General features: G+C 42.6%; 2 protein-coding genes across 4 annotated transcripts in view; both read right to left on the bottom strand.

Annotated features, from left to right (window-relative positions):
* Positions 1-15,283, bottom strand: part of rai14 (retinoic acid induced 14) — a 43,535-nt gene extending 28,252 nt beyond the window's left edge. For all 3 annotated transcript variants that reach the window (XM_023983626.2, XM_023983625.2, XM_070441169.1), the window contains exons 1-2: positions 15,030-15,283; positions 14,381-14,461 (exon numbers count right to left, since the gene is read on the bottom strand). In XM_023983626.2, coding sequence (XP_023839394.1) covers positions 14,381-14,416 — 36 coding nt within the window. In that variant the 5' untranslated portion in view covers positions 14,417-14,461; positions 15,030-15,283. The remainder of the gene's footprint in view (positions 1-14,380; positions 14,462-15,029) is intronic.
* Positions 15,284-21,355: 6,072 nt separating this feature from the next.
* gzma (granzyme A) lies at positions 21,356-27,718 on the bottom strand. The gene is made up of 5 exons (XM_023983196.2): positions 27,541-27,718; positions 27,265-27,412; positions 26,751-26,904; positions 21,878-22,147; positions 21,356-21,679 (listed from the first exon to the last, which is right to left on the bottom strand). The coding sequence occupies exons 1-5, from the start codon at positions 27,623-27,625 to the stop codon at positions 21,500-21,502; spliced, it is 837 nt and encodes a 278-aa protein (XP_023838964.1). The 5' UTR covers positions 27,626-27,718; the 3' UTR covers positions 21,356-21,499.
* Between the last annotated feature and the right edge of the window lie 69 nt (positions 27,719-27,787).

Below are 27,787 nucleotides of genomic sequence, written 5' to 3' on the forward strand. Positions count from 1 at the left end.
GTACACACAGCAGGGTATGACACATTCATCATCTATAAACTCAGCTCACACACAACTTTCCACATAAAAAATACTATATATATTTTTATTTTATAAATACTGTAGTGTTTTTGCGGACTTTACTGTAGTATTCACTGTAATCTCTTTTTGCAGAATCTAAAGTCTACACATTACTATTGTCTAAATATGGTATTAAAAGAAAACTGTAGTATAGACTATAGTAATTAATGTAGTGCTTTTGTGGACTGTTGTATACTGTAGTGTTTTTGCAGACATTACTGTAGTCTTTACTGAAGTGATTTTGTTTTATTATCTTTTATCTTTCTCCTTGAGGAAACCTACTGGAGAAATACTAAAAGAGCAAATGTTCCATAACCTGTAGGTAGGACTGGGGCTGTCTGTAAGGAACACAATATATGGTCTATACTTGTCATCTACTGTAGGTTTCCCACTTATGGGTGGCACAAATTGCGATATTGGGGGAGGGGAATGGGAAGGTTATATGCAAATGAAATACTGTAGTATTTAAGTGTAGTGTTTTTGCGGACTATACTGTTTTTGTGGACATTACTGTACTATTTACTACAGTGATTTTTTTTGCGGATAATACTGTAGTATTTACTATAGTATTCTACAACATTCTATAGTAAGTACTACACATGATCGAGGGATACTACCGTGTGTAGTATAGTATTCTATAGTCTACTGCAGTTTAGTATAGAATTATGTAGTAAGTACTGTAGTATTTTTTCACGTGGGTAAGTGGACAAATATGTAAAACAAATCTGAAAACCTCCATGTGATTGGTTTCCAACTTTCCAAACATGGTAATAGAGGGCATTTGGATTCAGCCAACTGGTTTTCATTGAGCAACTCAAACTGAAAGCATATCTTACAGTATTAGATAACACAAGCCTAGTGGTAGCAATTAGTGAACACATGTTTCTTCCCTGTAGAACTCTAGCTCCTAAATAGTGAAGGGGTTATACTGTCAGAATGATCTGACGTTGGTGTTGTATGGTAGATTATTCCTCTTACAAACATCAAGTTCAGGTACTGTGCTGGCAGACCAGTCATCTCATCTGAAGGCTATTGCTATGATCTATAGATAATGAACTGAAACGTGACATACTGTATACACTCAGAGGCCAGTTTGTTAGGTACACCCATTTACAGTAGTACTGGGCCGGACCCCCTTTTCTTCCATAACAGCCTGAATTTTTCGGGACATTTAAACATTGCTCAATTGGTATCAAGGGACCTAATGTGTGCCAGGAAAACATTCTCCACACTATTAGACCACCGCCACCAGTCTGTACAGGTGACACCAGGCCGGATGGGTCCATGGACTAATGTTGCTTACGCCAAATCCTGATTCTGCCATCAGCATGACGCAACAGGAACTGGGATTCGTCTAACCAGGCAATGATTTTCCAATCCTCAATTGTCCAGTGTTGGTGATTGCGTGCCCACTGGAGCCGCTTCTTCTTGTTTTTATCTGATAGGAGTGGATCCTGGTGTGGTCGTCTGCTGCAATAGCCCATCCGTGACAAGGACCGCTGAGTTGTGCGTTCCGAGATGCCGTTCTGCACACCACTATTGTACTGTGCCATTATTTGGCCCGCCTGTTCGCTTGCACGATTCTTGCCATTCTCCTTCGGCCTCTCTCCTCAACGAGCCGTTTTCGTCCACAGGACTGCCGCTGTCTGGATGTTTTTTGTTTGTCGCCTCATTCTCGGTAAACCCTAGACTATGACGTGTGTGAAAAGCCCAGGAGGCCAGTCGTTTGAGGTACTGGAACCGGCCAACCTGGCACAGACGATAATACCACACTCAAAGTCGCTTAGGTCACTCGTTTTGTCCATTCAAACGTTCAATTGAACAGTAACTGAAAACCTTGATGCCCGTCTGCCTGCTTTATATAGCAAGCCACGTGACTGGGTGTATAACGTCTGGAAAATAATACCCTTTGAAAGCTCCTACAGATGTCAAATATTACATATTGTGCACTGTAGGAACAGAAAAAAGGTACATTGTCAAAACAACATTTSTAGTATTATGTACTCATGAAAATGACTATACTGCATGAATTTGTCCATGGGATGTGATTGAACAGTGGTGCTTACTGCTTACAGTGCTTTGTTTATAAATTGATTCATCCCTTTCTGTTGCAGCGCTACCTGAGCCGTGCTGGTGGAGGACTTGGTGACCTGCAGTTTCTACACAGCAGAGGCCAGGGGAAAGTAGAGCAGCGAAGTCAGCCCTGATATATACTGTAGAGGGCCCGGTGTGGCTGCTGGCTGCTAAAGTCTCTGTCACTATTTTTGGTATGCAGCGTAATGAGACACGGCTCTGCAAGAGATTTGGGAATAGCCAGTGTTATTCCAGTCGGCTAGGCTATCTACAGGCAGCTAGCTGAGGGTAAGGAAAAAGTCAAGCTGTAAAATGCAGCAGCTCATCACATGCAATCTCCTGGTCTCTCTGATACAGTCAGGGGTGAAAGTAAGGCGGTACAGTCCGGTACGGCGTCCCGGCAAAATAAATAGTGGGGGTACGCCGTACCGGTAAAACCTGGCAATAACTAAAACAAAATATCAAGAAAAGTGTAGGCTATTACACAACTTTTTATCATAACCGCATGTCAGAAATATGTGCGAATGGACTTGAAAATGGGCAGTGGTGGAAAAAGTACTCAATTGTCATACTCGAGTAAAAGTATAGATAAAAAGTTACTCAAGTAAAAGTGAAAGTCACCCAGTAAAATAGTACTTGAGTAAAAGTCTAAAAGTATTTGGTTTTAAATATACTTAAGTATTAAAAGTAAAAGTATGAATCATTTCAAATTCCTTATATTAAGCAAAGCGGACAGCACCGTGTTCCTTTTTTAATTTATTTTTTTATGTACGGATAGCCAGGGGCACACACCAACACTCAGACATTATTTACAAAAGATGCATTTCTGTTTACTGAGTCTGCCAGAACATAGGCAGTAGGGATAACCATGTGCTCTCTTGATAAGTGCGTGTTCTGCTAAGCATTCAAAATGTAAGGAGTACTTTGGGTTGTCAGGGAAAATGTATGGAGTAAAAAGTACAATATTTTCTTCAGGAATGTAGTGAAGTAAAAGTAAGTAGTAAATAGTAAAGTACAGACAGCCCAAAAAAACGACTTAAGTAAAGTATTTTTACTTAAGTACTTTACACCACTGAAAATGGGTAGTAGAAGCTACGCTCTAAAATGCGATGTGGTTCCACGAGGACACTGACATTTTGCCAAGGCAAGGATGAGTGGCCGACACTGAGCCATGTGCAGACAACAGTGGACGCATTAATTCTGGCCTAATGACAATCGCCAAATGTCATGACACTTTTTGGTGTTTTGTGTAACGGGTTGTGTTCATGACACAATAAAAAGTCATACATTTTAAAGTTAAAAATACAAATCTTTATGACTAGGCCCACAGAGATCCTCGTGAATTAATAGGGATTCGATATGCAATTCTATAATTAGGCTTATACATTTTTTTGGGTGCAAGCATTGCACACCTGTATTTGGGGAGTTTCTCCCATTCTTCTCTGCAGATCCTCTAAATCTGTCAGGTTGGATGGGGAGCKTCGCTGCACAGCTATTTTYAGGTCTCTCCAGAGATGTTTGATCGGGTTCCTGTCCGGGCTCTGGCCGGGCCACTCAAGGACATTCAGAGACTTGTCCCGAAGTCACTCCTGCATTGTATTTCGCTGTGTGCTAAAGGTCGTTGTCCTGTTGGAAGGTGAACCTTCGCCCCAGTCTGAGGTCCTGAGCACTCTGGAGCAGGTTTTCATCAAGGATCTCTCTGTACTTTGCTCCATTCATCTTTGCCTCGACCCTGACTTAGTCTCCCAGTCCCTGCCGCTGCAAAACATCCCCACAGCATGCTGCCACCACCATGCTTCACCATAGGGATGGTGCCAGGTTTCTTCCAGAAGAGACGCTTGGCATTCAGTCCAAAGAGTTCATTCTTGGTTTCATCAGACCAGAGTGACCATCGAGGTCTTGGTCACCTCCCTGACCAAGGCGCCCCCCCCCCCCCCGATTGCTCAGTTTGGCCGGGCGGACAGCTCTAGGAAGAGTGTTGGTGGTTCCAAACTTCTTCCATTTAAGWATGATGRAGGCCAYTRTGTTCTTGGGGACCTTCAAAGCTCCAGACATGTTTTTGGTACCCTTCCCAGATCTGTGCCTCAACACAATCCTGTCTCGGAGCTCTAYGGACAATTCCTTCGACCTCATGGCTGGGTTTTTGCTCTGACATGCACTGTCAACTGTAGGACATTATACAGTATGCCTTTCCAAATCATGTCCAATGAATTGAATTAACCAAAGGTGGACTCCAATCAAGTTGTAGAAACATCTCAAGGATGGTCAGTGGAAACAGGATACACGTGAGCTTAATTCCAAGTCTCAKAGCAAAGGGTCTGAATACTTATGTAATAATAGTAATAATGTATAATACTTACATTTGCACAAAAAAAAAAACCTGGTTTAGCTTTGTCATTATGGACTATTGTGTGTAGATTGCAGATGATAAAAAAATGTAAATCCATTTTAGAATAAGGCTGTAACGTAACAGAATGTGGAAAAAGTCAAGGGGTCTGAATACTTTCCAATGGCACTGTCTGCGTTTTATTTTTCATCAATTGTTTTTTTTACAAAGTAAGTATTTTTCTTCCACTTTGACATTAGAAAATTTTGTGTAGATCTTTGAAAAAAATATAAAATTAAATCAATTTTAATCACACATGTGGAAAAGGTCAAGGGGTGTGAATACTAGCTTCATTTTTTATTAATTTCCWAACATTTAAAAAAACATAATTCCACCTTGACATTATGGGGTATTGTATGTAGGCCAGTGACAAAACATGTCAAGTTAATCCATTTTAAATTCAGGCTGTAACAMAACAACATGTGGAAAAAGTMAAGCGGTGTGAATACTTTCTGAAGGCACTGTAYATATATATTTATATTCTGGACTCTGACATTGCTCATTCTGATATTTCTTAATTTCTTTGTTTATATTTTTTGGATTTGTGTATYGTTTTGTATTGTCAGGTATTACTGCACTGTTGGAGCAAGAAATATAAGCATTTCGCTGCACCTGCGATAACATCTGCGAAATATGTGTACGCGACCAAATATATGTGATTTGAAGTTACAGACAGTCAGTAACAAACTCCTTGGTAGTGCAGTAAGGGAGTGAGCCAGACAAAGATAGTCAGTAAAAGTCAGTCAGTGTATAGTACAGTAAGGGAGTGAGCCAGCCAGCCAGATAAAGAGACCATAGCGGCTACAGCCATAATGTGCAGGGATTACAGATTAATACAGAGACACAGTGCAGCTACTTTAAAATGGTGGCAGTCCTGCTCTGGTCTGCTCTGTTCTCCAACACCATTAAAAACCACTCACTCTGCACGTCTGACAGACTGGGGTTAAAGTCCACATTACCTTCCTGACCATTAGGCCTACACTCCAGCTGGATTTCACATGTCGACTAGCCTTATTCACATTTAGTAAATAGTTTATAATAAAGTTGTTGATTGGAGCCTGCAAAAACATTTCACGGTTTTAAAGAGAAGTTTCTCTGCAGTTCCAAACCACATCCACAGTTCCCAGTTCTCTTTCATTTGAACCCAGAGGATGTCTGTGGAACTGTGGTTGCACCAGCATTACTTCAACTGCAGTAGAACGGAGAAGATAACAAAACATGAAAATACTGCCGTGCTCTAGAAGAACTAACCAAACAGAACACTGAACAATATCGCGTGACTGTACGGTGTAGTGCGATAGATGAAACGGACACACAGGAGGCGGGATATTGCTGCAGTGGACTGTGAATGCCTTACCATTGCATTTGWCAGATCTACAGTAGTGGACTAAGTGGAGCGGAATGCAATGCTCAAATTTCAAAGGGAGTGACATTCCATGGAATGGATCAAATTCAAAACCACTGTAATATGGGCGTGGCTGGATGCTGTGCCTCTGATAAAACTGCCATAAAACACACAACATTAACCCCCCCCATCAAGGAAATGTGATAATAGTGCTTGCAAATGCTAGATAATAGTAATATACACTTACTTATATAGTACACTCACTCACCACACTAAAATGTGTATGTATCAGCCCTTGCACATAAGTCATGCGAGGCACAAGACTCCTCACTGCTGCAGATTTTCACTCAAAACAAAGTCTAGAGCAATAGCTAACTCGGCATACTGTATCCGGGCTGAATCAGCCCCCTCCCAAAGCATGGAAACACTAGCTACAAATTAGGCCRCTGTCCATCAGTAGAGGTACATGGATCACATTAGTGAAGACATGGACCGGCTTGGGCTGGAATATGCTCTTTTGTCGAACATGGAGACMGATGATCACTTTGAGTGAGGGGTTGGAGGAAGTTGCGATGTACTCAAACTAATGCAAAAGTGAAAGAGTAAACAATTGAACAGATTTTCACTTGGATTTTGACGCGTATAAAACTAAACCATGAGCTGAAAGAAATATTGTGTAAAATGSCCCAGTGGCTACCGGCTGGTCTGGGGTCTCTCTTGAGTCAGGGCCAAGCCCTGTAAAAACAGGAAATACTTCAAATGATCTGGAGGGGCTTGTGTGGCTAAATGACCATCAGGGTAAAGAAAGACATGGGACAAACATAACCACCCTCTYCCAAGAGTAAACATTCAGCCCTTATCTCTAACAGGTCTTCCTCAGGGGAACGAGAGGGGCGGGAACAGTTGTCCTCTGAGTAGTGTTTCCGAAAATCTGAGTAACGTTCCAAAATCAACTAATGAAACCTTTTCACAAAACTGTATCAATATTGTTCGGTTTGATCTAATGCAGGATAGGTGGGCCTCATTTGGTAGTTTGTACTGTATCAAGCTACACACACCTGCAATACTTCAAATGTGGGATTTTCAACTAATTGGATTGTTTCCATCTGCCTATGAAACTAACACCATTGATAGTCTCCCAACCTAAACCCCAGGGTACAGACAGTGTGTAACAGTATGGTGTCAACCCATAGTCAGGTTAAACATGTACCATCTCCTATACAATAGGCCAGTCAAACCTGTGAAAAGCATGAACTCTGCTCCCTAAATGGCTACACAATGGTCTCTGTTCATAGCTTGGCAGCAGGATAGCATACTGATAGAGAAACGACTCCCTTTTGGGCACATCACATGCAAAATACACTATCTTTGCCATGAATTACCTTGACAGTATTTWAAAAAAGGTTATTATTGTAATGTTCCTGAGCAAGTTTTCCTCCGAACACCCCTATCCCTGATGAGTCCGGTTACAGTATGGTGTACAGGGGGACTACTTTATGTAAGGGCTGTGAACCTCACCAGACGCGCCGGTCAAAAACCAAACAGGTGAACCCCCTATCAATACTMTCTCTGAGACATACGTGACATCTCAGAAAAGAAGGCTTGTTGTCAAAACGGATAGTATCACTTTAAATACTAATCCCCATGGCGAATATCAAAACGAGTTTTGAATGGAACAGATATGCACAATTGCATCATAATTGAGCAAAAGCATTTTTCTAACCAGCATGGAGAATTCAAAGAATATAGACATGAATTAGGTGAAAATAAATGTTCACATCAAATGTTATTCCAAAATCTGTTCTAGACTTGAGTCCACTTCCTGTTCTCTGAGGCCCCATGTCTCCAAAAGAAAAAAATAAACACAGACTGCAAAGTTGTAATTCCTTCAGCTACACTCAACRTATTTGTTTAGTTTTAGCCACTTTATATTAGGAAGAAGGAAATGTCTACATCAGAAGACTGCCCCCTCAAGCAGTGACCTGAGTATCCGGCTAAAACAAACTGTTGATCCTCTTACCAATGTTGCCATAATAACAATTACGCTTAAAGGTGAATTTGCTAATTCATTCCAAAAGATTGAGKGGTGCCTGTCAACAAAATCTGTAGTGCAGAACTTATTTAGCCACAGGTCATGCAAGCACCTTGGTCTCCTAGCTGTACCAATGATCCKAACTGTGCCACTCCCATTACAGTACAGTAGGCAACTGGGCCAACATCATAAACACACAGTAAATGAAGCTCACTGGGTCACACCAGCTTAGCAGCACAGCGGTCGCTGGTGATAGCAGGGCTCGTTACTAGATAGCAGAGATGAATCATGTATAGGAGGACTTACTGCAGAACAGAAACAAACTACATAAAACCTACTGAGAATTGCAGATGCAGCATTTCTGGAAACTGCTTGAGTGTCCCACTCAACAAAGAGGAGGCCATCTTGCAAAGCTCTATCCCGGAAGCAATTTCCTGAGGGCAAAAGTACACTTAGACCATAATCTGCAGCCCAAATCGTAGAAATAGATTTGACCTGGGGGGGGGGGGGGGGGGGGTTATGGAGATTGTGAGAGGGAAAATCTAGGTAAAAGACACCAAGACCCCAGTCAACCATGTGATTACGAGTGTATGTTAAGCTCAACATGAAGCAGTCCATGGAAAGTGTGTTCCTTCAACWGTAAATACTGTGAAACAAGGCATGTACTTTCTACACAATAGTCAAGTATATGGGGTGTTCTGTTCTGGATTTGCCATCCGAATACACTTTTCCATATGTAGACTTGTTCTCATTCCAATGCTCACAGTTGTGTCACTCAGCCAGCTTCTGGTATTCTCTCTATACTGTTACCGTGCCAACTATTCAAGGATTACTTCTCCACACAATAAGAGCAATGTACTGTAAAAGTATACCTGCTGCCTCTGGTATTCTCACTATCGCGCACTGTACTACCATACCGGGTCTGGTCTGAAGGACTTCCACTACGGCCTGCTGGTGAAATCATCAGCCTAGATTTACACAGAGACCACTTAGTGCAGACAGACAGCAACTGTAAAAGTCACTCTCTCTTTCTCTTCTCTGGACCCCCAAGGACAGCCAAAACCCAAGAGCCATGATTTTAATGTTTGGTTTATGGAGAAAGTTTACACCGGTTTGTTGCAATACGGTTTGTTTCTCAGGCTCAGCAAAGACAACTGCACAAAACAAATGATCTGAGGAACAGCCGATGACCCGAGTTCTGACACCACTTCAAGTGCGTCCCTTTGGGTATTGTCTGTCTACCACCACACAGATGCATGTCTGTGTAGAAAGGGTGGCAAGTCTCTACAGCATTACGATAAACAATGGAAATGTTCACTTCAAGCACTTCCTAACGCAAAGCACATGCACAATGTCCCCAAAACAATGCATCCTTTCTACTAAATAACAGCTGAAATTGCTTAAGCAATCTCAAATAGGCTCGAGCAGTATACATGACTTTGAAACTCCAAACAAAATAAGGGATTGGAGACCACAGAAAAATCAGAGTTAAACAAATAACATATGGTAGGTTTCAGACAGTTCCTATGTCTGAGAGTTCCACTCTCAGACATAGAGTTCCACTCTCAGACATAGCAGAGAGTTCCACTCTCAGACATAGCAGTAGTCTCATTCTGTTTTCATACAAAATAGTACATTTTCTCATGTACAGTATTACCTCATGGTATTAAACCTCTAAACGTATATGAATGCACACCCCCACATTTAGTCAAATTAACTTTATAGCCTATTTAGACTAGCAATTATAGCTAGGAATCCATTGTGTAGACACCATGCAAAAAATACTCTACTGTATATTGCCATAGCATCAATTACTGCTATATAAACAGAGGGAAGAAATTATAATTTCCACATTTTCTTTTGCTTCAAGTCTCTCAGTCCATCCTCTGGCTTCCCCATCCCCGCAGTGCAGACTGAGCTTGGCCAAATTACCTTCACTGTTTTTCATCTTGTAAAAGGTGATGAGTAGCCAAGTCTGGGGTACAGACAAAGCACTGTTGTTGGAAAGCATATGTATCCTGCTATGGGTTTGAGAGGAAGAACATGATGTTTTCCCTCACATGTGATCTTGGCGAAGATGCTGGTTTTCTGAACCATTGCAGTCGGCGGGGTAAGCACAAGGTTTATTATTGTGCAGGAGTTCCCTTTCAGTTACGTCCCCAAGCCGAGGCCTAAATGTCGCTTTTGATGCATACAGTAAAAATAAGCCCAGTACGAACACAAATAGCCTTTCCTGTTCAATAAATAAGCAACATTCGACTTGGAAAGCTCCCCATTTCCGGAAACACTGAATGCCTGTTGAGAAATTGTGGAAAAAACAGCTCTCCCTCACAGAAACACATTCATTACTTAGTTTCCTCTTCTCACTCTGTGCATTATGGAGGCGCAACTAACAAAGTACCAGCTGAATCAGATGGACCAGAGGAGGAATGTTCTGCGAACAACAAATGAACACAAGGTAGAGGTCACACGTCATACAGGTCACACGTCATGCATGCAGTAATGCAAGATGTGCTAAATCCCAAAACTCCGTGCTCCAAGTTAACTTTAAAGGGAGGCCTTCCTCTACGTCTCTACTCTCCTCTACTTAAGTTTCTCTCTCTCCCACTACTTTAGTGGCATTCCCTTTATCAGTGATCAGTGGACTGTATCATTACCTCATTCCTGGCGATAATGTAACCGACGCCAGCCCGAGCCCAGGAACATTTGATTTATTACCACTTTTTTTTTTTTTTTTCATTGTCGCGTTCAAACACAGACAGAATTAGCACCGCGCTCTAAACATCCACAGAGCCATTCTATACCATGCTCCGGGTCACAGTCAGCTCAACCTATAATTACTGGGAGGCAAGCCTTCTGTTATTGACCAAGTTCCACTACTTTGTCTCTGCTTCTGTAAACAACTGATAACGAAACCACGTGGTGCTAGTTTTAATCAACTCCATGTCAGTGTTTGGGCTGTCTCTGAGACCCCCCTCAGACAAGCCTCCAGGATCTATCCACCCACACACCCCACCAGGCAGCCCAGATTAAAGCCCTCCTACACCGGTTTACTGTCACTGTCCCCCAATAAGAGGCCTTTCAGTGAGACGACAGAGACAAGAGACAGTGTGCGTGTAGCCTGCTCTGTGCTGAGATCATTCAGACAGCCGTGTTTGGTGACTCGAGGATGCATAATCCAGCACACGCATGAATTAGACACAGTCTGGAGGCTAGAGGGGATTGGAGGGGGCGGTATGTTGAGACAAGCCTTTGTTAATCCCTCTGGGCAGCCAGGGCAGGGTAATACATCAACTCCAGTGCAGAAGTATGGTAGTAGGCTAGAGTCTGTCTGGGAGGGAGAAGGGTAATGCAGGGACAAGGAGTATGTTGACATGACAACAAGATGAGCATGGTCACACATGGTTGTAATAGCTTCCAGTGTTGTTTACAATTTCTCTTCTCGTGACCGGCCAGACGGGGGGTATTTTCAATAGATATACCACAATAATGACTGGAACGACCTCGAGTACACATCCCAATATCTATATTTCTCCAATATTTCAAATTAGGAATATTGTGAAATGTGTAGGTGTGTGTGTGCAAAACTGTTCATGGTAACTCGGCCAGACCAGAAGGTAGCTACTGTAAACCACAGAGACCTTGGGAATAGGGATCTACAAAGACTCTAATAGCATAGTACTTCAGAGGCTTGGACTCCTCCCTGTCCCGCTGCGCCCAGCCAGTCTCATTCCCCTATGCTGCGCCGCTGCCAGATTCTATGATTGGTCACCTGCAGTTTGGCCAGGTCTCAAGCTCTCTCCTGATTGGATCTGTGGTCTAGATACTGCAGCTGTGGATTTCTGATTGGTGACTGGGAGGGAGCAGACTGGATATAACCTGGTTTCTGGGAATGTGCTTGGCCATTAGCCACAGAGACTTACTGGGACAGAAAAAAAACAAGGCTTTCACTTTTGTTGCTATCTCCAAATGGGCTTAGACTAAAACGGTAACATTATTCACAGACACATACAACAACAAAAAATCAGCTCTTCTCCTCTTCACCTTGTATAGCTAGACACTGTAAGACACCTGCTGCCGATAGTTTACAATGGCTGCTTTTTTTAACCAATGAAACTTGTTTTTAGACATGGCTCACTTGATATAACATTTTCCTTCATGCAACGTTAAATCTGTTTAATACCAAGCTGGGAAAGCACATTTACACCACCTGGCCCTGTCAATACAGGCCTGCTAGATGATCCCGTTCCAAATTGGGTTGTGAAGGCGCTTGCATTCTGTAAAACAGCATCAGGTCAACGGAACAGTGTCTAACCTGTATGAGCCAATTGCAACACAGTCTAGCCTAACCAGTAAGACACAGTTGCAGCAACAGAGGCTAACCTGTAACAGAGAGTTGCATACATACTAGATGACTAGACTCAATGAAGGTGTCAAGTAAGGACAGGTCTATAGGGGATTACTGTCTAGTCTGAAAAATATGCACTTGGGCTAGTAGGGGAGGAGGTGCAGAGGGAAGGATATCTGAGACTAGGATGTATGAACTATAATGACATAGCTGGAAGTGCTGGGCAAGACTTTTCACTAATAATCACTGTAGACAACTCCACTCCATTCCTGAACATTCTCAGCTGAGTTCCCTGTTGTAAGAGTGATTGACTTGAATGCCTATTGCAAATAGATCATTGTAGATGAAGAAAATCCCGAGAGACACATTTAGCATTGATTTGACAGTTAACATTATCGTAGTCCTTGGATAAAATAGCAATTACATTAAAAGGACTATTTGGCAAATGGCTGACTACATAAAACGATTTATATACTGGCATTCCATGTCTCCTTGTTTTGTAAAAGAATGAATGTCTGGCTCTGGAATGAATTCCACCGCAATCTCAGGCTACCACACAGCCCTAAAATAGAATCAGGAGGATATTTTCTTTCTATTGCCCTTGATTAGCTTGGTATGGCTGAGGGAAGAATGAATGTGGTCTGTGGAGCTAGCTGATCCACAGTAATCCCACTACTCTGACATATGAGGAGGGTTTTCTCAGATTGTATGAGAGGAAAAGGCAAGCCTCATAATGGCACATGGTTCTGGTATTGACTTAGGCTGTCCATCTAAACGCCACATGGAATATGTATAGGCCGATAGCTCAACTTGAGAACCTCTCATGAGCCTCTTCTTAAAACTAGTAGTGGCATGTTACATTCATAAGATGGGATCAATTGTATGCTAAACCAGAGTTCAACAAAAATATAATATATCCGTTAATAAAGAAGGCAAGTCTACAGCTGGTTCTGATGGGTTTTTTYCCCCTGAGTGAGCAGTTTTGAACATTTGTTTTGAATGTATTCAGTCCAAGACTCTACCATGACCACCAATGAACGATGTGTTTCTTGTGAGGATGAGAGTAGAGAACCGGGTCACAGTTTAGGTCCTTTTCGATCTACTAACACTAAGGCAACCAGTGGAAAGAGTGAACTGTAGCCAATCTTGAGGACAGAAGAGGAATTTTTAATAGCAAAAAAGTGGGAGAAGTGATTATGTGGGTGTGAAGTAGATGGTTACAGAGATACAGACTGTTCCTAAGCAACCTAATGTGAAAAACACCCACGGGTTGCAACTCCCACTGTTAAACTACATTCATCAGCAATAAGCAATGGCTATGTTGCAACACAAAAGCATCAGATCCACGACTCCATTATCTGTGGCATTAATATTTGCATTTAGCCTCACACTTTTATAATTACAAGCTAATATAGGTATCTGGGTTAATAATCTCCCATCAGATTTTACATTATGCAAGAAAATATACCTTCCATGTATGTCCTATGATTTAAGGCGCACGACTAGTGCTAAACAGAGTACTTTTCCCACAGATAATCCCACCCTGAAACAGTTTTTGGGCCTCTTGGCAACTCTTAGTATTCCAGTGACACAGGAGGAATCATCAACTCCTACATATTTCAGTGAAGGTATTCTGCATCTAAAATCTCTGCCTGTCAATAACATAGGAACGGTTCTGAAATGTAAATTGATTTATGAAAACCCAAACTTGAGTGTTCTACTCCCTGACTTTTGGACTTCTCCCCAGCTTCCTGATTAGGTACGTACTCCTCCGAGATGACGGAGGTAGCCAATTTAAAGTCTCTAAATCGCCCCCCTTCATGGCCACACTCTGGCACTAATGCTGTCTGATACAGGTCACCGTGACGACCGATGAGTCATACTCAGTGGAAGCTACTCACTTCCTGTAGGATCTTTAGAATACTCCCTGCCTGGAAAACTCACACCCAAATGATTCAGTCACAACTATGGAGAAACTACCTATGGAGGCTGTTATTGAAATAGCTTTACGGCTGAGGGCTTCATTGCTATGACAGTCACAGAGCCATACGGATGAATGGATGAATGAAAACATTCTGTCAGGCAATAACATACCACCACCACCCAACCCCACTGACAAGTGATACATGTTCTTACGTCGCTCTTCCTAAACTTTGCTTTAAGGCTCTTCATGTTAAGCCTGGTCCATACAGTTTTCCCACTTGTCCAGGAGAGTCTCTGAAACAAAACAAAAAAATGCATAGTTACACATCTTAAACTTTTAATAAGCCTAACTGCTGAAAAAACGAACTCTAAATAGTATTTAAAGTGCAACAGGGCGAGGCATTTAATAAAACGTGAAAATGTAATGTAATTACATGATAACTTATTTGAGAATTAGCCCTTATTAGTATTAATATTATGTAACTGGGTAATATTAACAATTTGCAATAGAAACGTGTCTTGCCCTCTGCTCATTATTCTAAAGGCGCCATAGCCTATCCAGCACTAATGAATGAAAACAAACTCATGGGACTGAAGTTTTTGGCTGCTACAAAGTATCAAGCGAGCGCTCGAGTCCCATGGCACGTTGGACGTGATTTTGAGGTGTCTACAGTAGCAATAGATTACTGAATATAATGGCTACACAATGTGCACAATGTTCAACGGCAAGGTTTTAGATTTTTTTATCCGATACATTTGTATCATTCAACCAAACTTGCTCGTTAGCGAACGATACGAACAGCTAGCGAGCTAACAATTCAGTCTAGCATCAACTTTGTAAATATGAACACTGGACACTTACCCTATAAAAGTTGGACTCACAGAGGAATAGCCTGCTCTTGATAGACTACAAAACCTGTTCAATGCAGAGTTGACTAAATTGTCAGTCGGTAGAAATCTATTCAAATAGCATCGACACATAGAAAAGGAGTGGCTAATATGAACAAATAGACCACCAAGATAGGCTATGCTGGCTAGGTTCAGGCAGAATACATTAAAAGTTSGGCTATTCAAGTCCCTGTCGCTTGCCCGGGAGCTCTCTGATTGTTCAACGGGTTGAAAAGGTGACGTCATTCTTCCCTCGTGACCAAACTCTTCTGCATATTCCCATTCATGAATAAACATTTCGTACAATAAATGCGCAATTCAATTATAGTCTTGCTTTTATTGCAATTACAGGAGTAAAAACTGTTTACAACACCGACATCGGGGCGATCACACATCTCTACCACTGTAGACAAGAAAAGCGTCTACACAAAATCACACTACATTTCTGCAGATTAGTGATGGGCATTCCGGCTCTTTTAAGTGAGCCGGTTCGTTCAACTCAGCTCACCCAAAAGAGMCGGCTCTTTTGCCTCCCAAACGGCTCTTTAAAAAAATATGTTTTGTATTTTTTCAAGTCAAACAGTTTGCGATAGTTTGCCTATGATTGGTGTTAAAACAATTCAAATTAAATTATTAAATGAAATCATACTCTACCTTAACCACAATGTATTTAAAAATGCATTGGTTTGTTATGAAAAAGAATACTATTAAACATTTGCATTTAAAGTCTAACTTTTTAATGTATATAAACAAAGTGCATATAAATCTAACCATTCAAAACGAATACAATCTGAACAGCATAATAGAATATTGCACCATATCAAAGAAAGAATAAATAACAATGTGCAAAACTGCAGCATCCCACAAATTGAAATAAATGTAAAAAAGAAGGATGCTATTACACATGTGCATTTAAAGTATAACTTTTTTAATGTATATAAACAAAGTGCATATAAATGTAACTATTCAAAACGAATACAATCTGAACAACATAATAATAGAATATTGCAACATATCAAAGAAAAATAAATTACAATGTGCAAAACTGCAGCATCCCACTTAAAACATTAAACTGGTCCCTCTTTTCTCTCTCTTCTTTATTGCCATGTTATAACCAGCAGCACACAGCAATGCTGACCATATTTTGCTTTTATAAGAGATTTGCATTCAGAAATGCAAGCCGCCTCACTTTCGAGGGGCTGATGCGGTTTCTTCTCTCAGTAATTATTTGTCCCGTTTTCGAGAAGACCGTCTCAGAGGGAACGGATGTGGCCACTGTGCAGTCTCCCTGTCATGACTTTAGTAAGCCGTGGGTAGACAGAGGCCTTGTTCTTCCACCAGCTCAGAGGATCTGCAGCTCATTGGAGGGGCTCCTCCAAATAGGACCGGACCTCCATTATGACATCTGCTGAGGGATTCCTTCGTGCTGCATTCCCAGTTGCTCTCTCGTCAAACAGCATCCAAACAGCAGACATATGTGGCACTACTGCTGGTGCTTCTGCTCCATCTGATCCCTCTTCTTCCTGTTGCCCTGGTGCCTGAGCCAGCTGACTGCTGGGGCTGTTCCTCCCTGCTGCTGAGGTTATTCTACGAAGAGCCTCATCAATCGCTCTGGCATCACTGAAGGCTAACTTCTTAAACCTGGGGTCAAGTGCAGCGGTTTCTGATAACACATGATTATATTCCATTCTGTGGAACTTTCTGTCCATTGATGAACATAGGGTGTCCATCAACTCTGTCACATGTCCTGTGGTTACATTTGCTTCTCTCTGGCAGCTGGCTGTGATTAGCTGCAGACCCTTACACAGGAGTATCATTTTGTTCATGTTTTGTCTACTGATACTACATTCTCATCTACTGCTCATTTATATATATAATACTGGATTAAATAATGATGTAGTAATAACTTCTTACTGTACCTCTCTCCACTGATCTCCACAGTAACCTGCTCAAAGGGTTCCAGGACTCTGCACACCCCCTCCACCACCTCCCATTCTTCTTGGGTCAGAGCATCAACAGGTGCATTGACAATGGCCAGGGTAAAGATGATGGCATCCTTTGACTCAAGAAACCACTTCAACATATAAAATGTTGAATTCCACCTTGTAGTGCAGTCTTGTTTAGGCCTCAGCTTAGGCATCCCCATCTGGCATTGTGTAGACTTTAGTTTTTCAGCACCTACTATGCTCCTGTGGAAGTATTCCACAGTTGCTTTCACTTTGTCCACAGTGGGCTCCATCACCTTCAGAGCATCTCTTACAATCAGGTTGATTGTGTGGGAAAGATATGGCATTCAAATTTTCATGGCTTTGGTTATGTTAGCTGCATCGTCGCTAACTTAACAGACCATTTTTCCATCTACTTGCCATTCTCTGGCCACTCTCAACAGTTCCTCTGCCAAGTTCTCTGTGGTGTGTCTGTCGCTGAACTCATAGCAGTCCAGAAGACAGCTAGACATTGAAAAATCTTCGATGAAGTGACATGTAACCGACATGTAAGAAGTGGTTACCCTTGATGTCCAGCAGTCAGTGGTAAGGCAAACTGCAGTAGCTTTATGGACTCTTTCCCGCACTGAAGCCTGTGTGCTCTCATACAGTTGTGGAATAAGTGATTTTGAAAGGGTGTTCCTGCATGCAATTGTGTACATTGGATTTAGACTATTGCTATAATTTCTAAAACCTTTGTGCTCCATGATTGAAAATGGCTGGAAATCGGTGGCAATCATTTTAGCAAATGCAATATCAATTTGGCCTTGTTTTGCTACAGACATAGACTTTGGCATAAACTGGTTCATAGAAGACTGCGTTGCTGTGGGTCGTGGAGTAGGCCTACTTGACTGAGTGGATACATCTCCACGTGTGGAGGTGCTGGCTCCACCACTATCACTAGCAGGCCCGCTAGTTTCTCGAAGCTCCGCTACAGGTAGCTTCACAGTTGGGTGCACAGTTCGCATATGCCGGTGTAGGTTGTGTGTAGAACCGGCTTTATATGAGATTTTGTTTTGGCAAATTCTACTGTGCTCTAACATTGTCWASATTATTAAAATGCATCTAAATGCTACTGTGCTTCCAACTAATTTTCCAGCTGTTGTTTTCACAGCTGTCCTTCCTCTCTCTCCTCGGCTGCTAAGTGTGTGACTGTGAGTGACTTGGCTCGGCCCTCCCTCATGCATCTTTGGTTCATTGGTTGACACTGCGTGTCTGATGACAGGAACAACAGGTGAGGCTGTTAGTCTGAGCAGACAGTCAGAACGAATGTGTGTGTGCTTGAGCATTTATTTGATTATTTTTATTTATTTTTTCGTTCTTTGAATTAGTTAATTCTATTCATTTAAATCTTTCAATTATTCATATCTTAATTTTTAATATTTTTTTAACGTTTCGGCTTTTCTGATATGCAAGCCGGCTTCCGACGTTCACCTACAAGAGCCGGCTCTTAGAGCCGACTCGTTCGCGAACGACCCATCACTCCTGCAGATTCAATTTCTGCACTCTCTTGAAGGCTGCGCCCCGTGATAGAGCGCAAAAATAGCAACACTCCTGTCTGTATGAACTCCAAATAGACTGTGTAGTAAGTTGGCCGGGCAGTCAGTGTTGTGCAGTTCTGTATATTTGTCTGCTTTCCCCACCAATGCACATCTTTTTTACTTCTGATATGGTTGGCTATGTCTGCTTTGATGCTCTGTCTATATCCCACGTAAACAACTGTGATATGATAGGTCTCTTCTCCTCAGCAGCATGGTTTATTACAATCACAAACATTTAGAAACCATACTTTTTGAATTTTGAATCATCCATGAATCCATGTTACAAAGACATTTGGCTGGATTAATGAAACAACAAAAGCTGCCTTAAGCAGTGGTAGTCTACGGCTGTCCAAATACTAATCCACGTTGCCATAGGCTTTCACCGGCMTGGTTATGTTGTATATTTACAGCAGGCCTATGTCAACTGTAATGTTAATACTGTGTTGGAACACTTCCTATGGGTCCCCACGACCAGGACTGAAGAACAGCCTATCCCAGTCCCTACCTAACCCCAATTTTGTTTCAGCATGTTGGAAATTGAGCCAACTCTACTGTGAAGACTACCGGAGGAGTATCACTTATATGTCTCAATCATGATGTAACGGTAGTGAAATATCCTCCACTGAGGGTTTTGTGGAAAAACTGTCTGGATTAATGAGGTCATGAGCACAAAAGGGATTGATGTGTATAGATCTACTTATTTTTCCCTATTTCTTTAACTAAAACTGTTAACAGAGATGGGACATTTCTGCACCAAAACTTACCTTCTATGCACCTTTTTCTTGTCAGGTCTGGCATTCCTCACTCAGAATCGTCCATAAAATATGCCATTAATTTAAACTAATACTCACCCTGAGATTGCATCAATACTACAGTTGTGTGATACACCGTGTGAGGCACTTTCTTAAATACTTTTGTCCAGTAGATGGTGGTAATGCTCTGTAATTCCCTCTCTACTCTCGTTCATCAGTATGGCGCTGATGCCTGTGAGACGTAAAGTGCAAGATGCTCTGCTCTGGAGATATATAACCATTGTGAACATAGAAGGAGGGCCTGGCTATTAGATTGCCACTCTCTGGTCTCCCTTGGCTCAGAGATGAGATTGCTTGGCTCAGTCATAGTGGGCTGAAGTTGAACTYACAATTAGGCTTCTACTCTCTGATTGAATCAACTGTCAGACATGCTATGTGTTTCTTGCACTTACATTGATTGAAGCGTTTTACTTTGACATGACACATCCACAGAAAACGATCTYATGACAGCACAGCAGTGAGCTCTAAAAAGGGTATTAAATTCCCTATATTTTTATCTTGATATTTTTCCCAATTTCCCCAGGTTTTTGGGGCATAAGATTGGTACTGAAAGTTGCAATCCTCCAGCAAAGATACTTCTGCTCCCATGAGTCCCTCCTCTCATTAACATTGTAATCCTCTTCATCCATCATTAGTCTGATGTCAGTGTTATAGTATTTTAAAATCAAGAACATCTCTATATTAGTTTTAGAAATAATGGTAGCCAATGAGATGTGTTGTTGTTGAAAAAAAGTTGTCCCTCAAGCTATCCGCTTGAACTCAGCAGGGTGGCTTTGCTTGTTTTTTTGATTTTGTAAATTACTAAGTGACATGATCTGTTTTACTGCATAATGAAATATATTTAGCAGACAACACAAAAGTGAATAGTTGTTATTGTGCTTGTCTTTGCTGTGATCTTTGCAGTTCATTCTTGCCCTGTGACTCTTTACATATTTGTATAATGTAAATGTGTGCTGTGCTGCACTTACCAAAGCATTTACATGGTTTCAACAGAGGGCATCCAAAACTTAATGTTTAGCTCAGCTTGAGAATGCATTGAAAAGCCCCACACAATTTTTCAGTGAAACATGCATCCTCTAGAACAGTGGCGATTTTAGCATGTAAATCTTGTTGGGGCAAACACATTTTGGGGGTGGGGGGGGGATGAATGCCAGCAAAGCCACTACACAACACAACACAACACTAAACAACACATGAATTGCACTATAACGGTAACAAACTGTGCCCATAAACTTTTAGGGCCTACATAAGGCCCAACAGCAGAGTCCCAACAGCAGAGTCCCAACACCATACCACTGCAACACCTGGCTATCAGCAGAGCCTTGTCTGGCAGTGAAACAGTTAATTCAGCCTCATTTACTACCTTTAAAAAAAACATAGCTGATATGGCTGACTTGCTTAAACAAATATTTTTTCTACTCACAATTGAGATGTACAAACTATGGCATAAGAGGACGATAAGAGGCCATCCGTAATTTCGATTAAGACATTAATGAGCGAGCTAGGACAAGCGTAGTCAATATAACTATTTGTTCAGCACTTTTTGAAATGTACATTGACAGAATTCAGAACATGGGCCATTCTTACAGCATTCTCCCTGTACATCAAGTCAGAACCATAAGATAAATAAAGGGGGTGTCACGCCCTGACCTTAGAGATCCTTATTATTCTCTATGTTTGGTTAGGTCAGGGAGTGACTCGGGTGGGAAAGTCTATGTTTTCTATTTCTTTGTGTGGTTCCCAATCAGAGGCAGCTGTCTATCGTTGTCTCTGATTGGGGATCATATATAAGTTGTCATTTTCCTTTTGGGTTTTGTGGGATCTTGTTTTCTGTTTAGTGTCTGTGCCTGACAGAGCTGTTCGCAGCAAAGACAACCGGTCTCCCTAAAGGAAATACATAAATGACGGGTTGCAACTGCTCTAGAAGGAAAAAGAAAACTGTCAGGAAAAAGTGAACACCACAACAGTTGCAGTTACTCTTTATTTTAAACAGAGAGGCAAACGGGTGATGACATAAACACATGTATTGTATGAGCCTTAGGGACCTAGGAGCTGGACTGTAATTGATTCTAGTTCAAAAAATCTATGGTCTGACCCATTACATCCTTACAGTATGCCAACATTGGTGGTGTTTGATTGATGTTTGATGATCTTGTGGATCCAATCCAGGTGTCTTTTGGAGAACCGGGTGTACACTCCAGGCTTCTTGGGGTTGCCACAGCCCAGTCCTCCAGACACCAAGCCTACAAAGGCTTTCTTACACTCCAACGGACCACCAGAATCCCCCTGGAAAAGGTCAACAAACATTTGACCTTTCATGCAGGTTAACATGGATGTTGGTTGGACCAGGTAACTAGAGCTCATGGCATTTGACTGGGTCAAAGGTTAATGCAACAAATTCCCATGAAAAAATACCCACACAGTATGTTGCAACAAAATGGTAATCAATGGAGTTAGATCTACCAGTTCCCCCACAAACCGTACCTTGCAAGCATCTGCCTGTCTTTTGCTGTTGCTAGCACAGAGCATGTCCTGGGTGATCACAGGGTTTCTGTTGTAGAAGCAGTCACAGAGCTTCCTGTCCAGTATGTTCACCTCTGCCCCCTGCAGTGTGTCTGACGGCATGCTACCCGTAGCACTTACCACCCCCCATCCTGTCACCTGGCACTGTGTGCCAACCTGGAGGTCTTTGCCAGACTTTGAAACCTCTTTCACTTTCACTGCCTTGCTGTTTACCTTGACTTTCATCTTCAGCTGTAAGAACAAAACACCCCCTACTTGTTAACAAACTATCGTTTTGGCAAGTCGGTTAGGACATCTACTTTGTGCATGACTCAAGTATTTTTCCCAACAACTGTTTACAGACAGATTATTTCACTTATAATTCACTGTATCACAATTCCAGTGGGTCAGAAGTTTACATACACTAAGTTGACTGTCCCTTTCAACAGCTTGGAAAATTCCAGAAAATGATGTCATGACTTTAGAAGCTTCTCATAGGCTACTTTGACATCATTTGAGTCAATTGGAGGTGTACCTGGGGATGTATTACCTTCAAACTCAGTGCCTCTTTGCTTGACATCATAGGAAAATCAAAAGATATCAGCCAAGACCTCAGAAAAAAGATTGTAGACCTCCACAAGTCTGGGTCATCATTAAGAGCAATTTACAAATGCCTGAAGGTACCACATTCATCTGTACAAACAATAGTACGCAAGTATAAACACCATGGGACCATGCAGCCGTCATTCCACATTCCACAGACGTGTTCTGTCTCCTAGAGATGAACGTACTTTGGTGCGAAAAGTGCAAATCACTCCAAGAACAACAGCAAAGGACCTTGTGAAGATGCTGGAGGAAACAGGTACAAACGTATCTATATCAACAGTAAAACAAGTCCTATATCGACATAAACTGAAAGGCCGCTCAGCAAGGAAGAAACCACTGCTCCAAAACTGCCATAAAAAGCCAGACTACGGTTTGCAACTGCACATGGGGACAAAGATCGTACTTTTTGGAGAAATGTCCTCTGGTCTGATGAAGCAAAAATAGAACTGCTTGGCCATAATGACCATCTTATGTTTGGAGGAAAAAAGGGGAGGCTTGCAAGCCGAAGCACACCATCCCAACCGTGAAGCACGGGGTGGCAGCATCATGTTGTGGGGGTGCTTTGCTGCAGGAGGGACTGGTGCACTTCACAAAATAGATGGCATCATGAGGTAGGAAAATTATGTGGATATATTGAAGCAACATCTCAAGACATCAGTCAGGAAGTTAAAGCTTGGTCGCAAAATGGGTCTTCCAAATGGACAATGACCCCAAGCATAATTCCAAAGGGTTGTGACACAAATGGCTTTAAGGAACAACAAAGTCAAGGTAATTGGAGTGGCCAATCACAAAGCCCTGACCTCAATTCCTATAGAAAATTTGTGGCCAGGAACGAAAAGCTGTGCACGCAAGGAGGCCTACAAACCTGACTTCGTTATCACCAGCTCTGTCAGGAGAATGGGCCAAAATTCACCCAACTTTATTGTGCGGAAGCTTGTGGAAGGCTACCCGAAACGTTTGACCTACTGGTTAAACAATTTTTAAAGGCAATGCTACCAAATACTAATTGAGTGTATGTAAACTTCTTGACGCCACTGGGAATGTGATCGAAAGAAATAAAAGCCTGAAAATAAATCATTCTCTCTACTATTATTCTGACATTTCACATTCTAAAATAAAGTGGTGATTCCTAACTGACCTAAGACAGGATATTTTTACTAGGTTAAATGTCAGGGAGTTGGAAAAGACAAATACGTTTAAACTCAGTTTAAGGTGTATGAACTTCGACTTCAACTGTATATCCCAAGGACACCAACCAACTAATATCACTAATGGATCCCCGTTTTACCACACTAATGAGGCACAGCGCCCCAGAGTGAATGCTTTTGCTGCGATTAATCAACCTTGATTAACATGATGTCATCTCCTTGGTTCGTCACTGTAGGTCCCAGGTACATAGTACTCCCTCAATGGCTACCGCTTGTGATGTGTTTTTGCTGCTTGTCAGAGAGTGAGCTCCAAGGACGGCTTCCAGCGAATTTCTTAGACTCACCAAAGACATGCAATTCAAGACCACGTTTTTCTTGTTCACATTACGATAATTCCTACTGAACTGACATTTCCCAAATACTTTAACACATGCAAATGAGGTAAAAGCAAAAATGCACTTATTTTCTAAGCATGGTGTTGTACATTGTCTGTATTGTCCTTTTCATGCGTTTTAAATGTCTGTTGTACATAATGTTTTATGTTTTATATGTTTCACCTCTGCCTGTTCATCATGGACTCCTAGACTTATGTTTGTTGTGGACATTGTCCGCTGCCAAATAACACGTTATAAATAAAAATAAATTCATGGGTGTCCTTGCCTGAACTCAGTAAATTGAGATATAACATGGCTGTTAATCCAAGTTATCAGCCAATTAACCTACCCCTTACAGTGAGCTGCCGTCGAACCCACTGTGTCTGGATCAGAGTGCCCCCACATATGTGATTGTTCTTGACTGAAGGGACACCATCCACCGGCCTTGGAGTGAGGCTTGACCTCCATGTCCCCACAACGAATTGTACCTCAGAGCAAGCTGAGAGAAGAAGACATCATCATCATCGCAATGTGTCACATAGATCAGCCACAGCGCTTTAGAGTGCGCACAACATGACACAGCCAGGCACAGTTGAAAGATGATTGAAGTCGGAGGGCTTAACTACCCCTTACCTGCTAATTTCCAAACAGAGGCAATCAAGAGGATGGTTGCAGCAGGGGTTCCCCAAACGTATTGATTCTGCTGAATCTCTCCATCTCAACTCATGAGTCCATGGAAGAAGGCCACATTTTAGAGTGGTTCAGTAGGAGAGGTAAGGGGGCTGAGATGGCTCTGCTTTTGCTTGTGAGGTTTCTCTTGTGTGTTTTAACAAACACATCGCCTGTTCACAACCACCTGCAGACATATGCCTTGGTTTTGACACTTTGTTCTCTCATTTTACACGGCTTGCAAAAATATGTGTCACCGCTTCTGACCTTATTTTCCTTTGTTTAGTCTTTATTTAGTTGGTCAGGGACGTTGGGTGGGTATAGTCTATGTTGTCTGTTTTCTATGCATGGGGTTCTCTGTTTGGCCTATATGGTTCTCAATCAGAGGCAGGTGTTAGTCATTGTCTCTGATTGGGAACCATATTTAGGTAGCATGTTTTGTATTGTGGGTTGTGGGTTATTGTCTATACGTTGGTTGCTTGTGTCTGCACTTTCGTTTTATAGCGTCACATTCGTTTTGTTGTTTTGTAAGTTTGTCAAGTGTTCTTCGTTTCTTCTTTATTAAATAGAAGAATGTATTCAAACCACGCTGCGCTTTGGTCCGATCCTTACTCCTCCTCAGACGAGGAGGATTACGACGTTCGTGACAGAATAACCCACCAACCAAGGACCAAGCAGCGTGGTAACGGGCAGGAGCAGGAGAGGCAGCGATGTCAGGATTTCTGGACATGGGAGCAGAATCTGGACTATAATACTTGGGAAGAGATAGACAGATGGGCGGTCGACCCAGGGAGAGTGCCGGAGCCCGCCTGGGATTCGCTGAAGCAGTGCGAGGAGGGATACAGGAGAATGGAGTTGGCGAAACGAGCACGGCGGCGCGGTAGGAAGCCCGAGAGGCAGCCCCAAACATTTCTTGGGGGGGCACACGGGGAGTGTGGCGAAGCCAGGTAAGAGACCTGCGCAAACTCCCCGTGCTTACTATGGAAAGAGAGAGCGTCGTACTGGTCAGGCACCGTGTTATGCGGTAGAACGCACGGTGTCTCCAGTACGCGTGCTTAGCCCGGTGCGCTACATCCCAGCTCCCCGCATCTGCCGAGCTAGGGTGAGGTTCCAGCCAGGGAAGATGGTGCCAGCCCTGCTCTCCAGACAGCCAGTGGGTCTCCTCGGGCCAGGATATCCTGCGCCGGCGTTGCGCACTGTGTCTCCCGTATGTCTGCACAGCCCAGTGCATCCTGTGCCTGCGCCCCGCACGTGCCGAGCTAGAGTTACCATCCAGCCAGGACAGGGGTTGTGCAGGCCATTAGCTCGAGACCTCCAGTGCGTCTTCACGGTCCGGTCTATCCAGTACCACCAGTGCCAACACCACGCACCAGACCTCCAGTACGCCTCCACAGCCCAGTACATCCTGTTCCTTCTCCCCGCATTAGCCCTGAGGTGCGTGTTCCCAGTCCGGTACCACCAGTTCCGGCACCACGCACCAGGCCTACTGTGCGCCTCCAGGGTCCAGTATGTCCTGTTCCTGCTCCCCGCACTAGCCTTGAGGTGCGTGTCCCCAGCCCGGTACCACCAGTTCCGGCACCACGTACCAGGCCTACAGTGCACCTCGGCAAGCCTGAGCTGCCCGTCTGTCCAGCGCCGCCTGAGCTGCGCGTCTGTCCAGCGCCGCCTGAGCTACCCGTCTGTCCAGCGCCACCTGAGCTGCCCGTCTGTCCAGCGCCGCCAATACTAATTGAGTGTATGTAAACTTCTGACCCACTGGGAATGTGATGAAAGAAATAAAAGCTGAAATAAATCATTCTCTCTACTATTATTCTGACATTTCACATTCTTAAAATAAAGTGGTGATCCTAACTGACCTAAGACAGGGAATTTTTACTAGGATTAAATGTCAGGAGTTGTGAAAGACAAATACGTTTAAACTCAGTTTAAGGTGTATGAAAACTTCCGACTTCAACTGTATATCCAGGACAACAACCAACTATATCACTATTGATCCCGTTTTACCAACTAATGAGGCACAGCGCCCCAGAGTGAATGCTTTTGCTGCGATAAATTCACCTTGATTAACATGATGTCATCTTCCTTGGTTCTGTCACTGTAGGTCCCAGGTACATAGTACTCCTCAATGGCTACCCGCTGTGTGTTTTTGCTGCTTGTCAGAGAGTGAGCTCCAAGGACGGCTTCCACGAATTTCTTAGACTCACCAAAGACACTGCAATTCAAGACCACGTTTTTCTTGTTCACATTACATAATTTCCTCTGAACTGACATTTCCAAATACTTTAACCACATGCAAATGAGGTAAAAGCAAAAATGCACTTATTTTCTAAGCATGGTGTATGTACATGTCTGTATGTCCTTTTCAATGGTTTTAAATGTCTGTTTGTACATAATGTTTTCATGTTTATATGTTCACCTGCCTGTTCATCATACTCTGAGACTTATGTTTGTTGTACATTGTCCCTGCCAAATAAACGTTATAAATAAAAAATAAATATGGTGTCTTTGCCTGAACTCAGTAATTGAGATATTAACATGGTGTTAAATCCAAGTTATCAGCCAATTAACCTACCCCTTACAGTGAGCTGCCGTCAGAACCCACTGGTCTCGGATCAGAGTGCCCCCACATATGTGATTGTTCTTGACCTGAAGGGACACCATCCACGGCCTGGAGTGAGGCTTGACCTCATGTCCCCCCACGATTGTAACCTCAGAGCAAGCTGAGAGAAGAAGACATCATCATCATCGCAATGTGTCACAATAGATACAGCACAGCGCTTTAGAGTGGCACAACATGACACAGCCAGGCACAGGTTGAAAGATAGATATGGAAGTTAACTACCCTTACCTGCTAATTTCCAAACAGAGGCAATCAAGAGGATGGTTTGCAGCAGTGGTCCCCCAAAACGTATGATTCTGCTGAATCTCTCCATCTCAACTCACTGAGTCCATGGAAGAAGGCACATTTTATGAGTGTTCAGTAGGAGAGGTAAGGGGGCTGAGATGGCTCTGCTTTTGCTGTGAGGTTTCTCTTGTGGTTTTTACAAACACATCTGCTGTTCACAACACCTGCAGACAATGCCTTGGTTTTGACA

Source organism: Salvelinus sp. IW2-2015, linkage group LG4q.1:29, assembly GCF_002910315.2.
Source record: "Salvelinus sp. IW2-2015 linkage group LG4q.1:29, ASM291031v2, whole genome shotgun sequence".
NCBI classification, from domain to species: Eukaryota; Metazoa; Chordata; class Actinopteri; order Salmoniformes; family Salmonidae; genus Salvelinus; species Salvelinus sp. IW2-2015.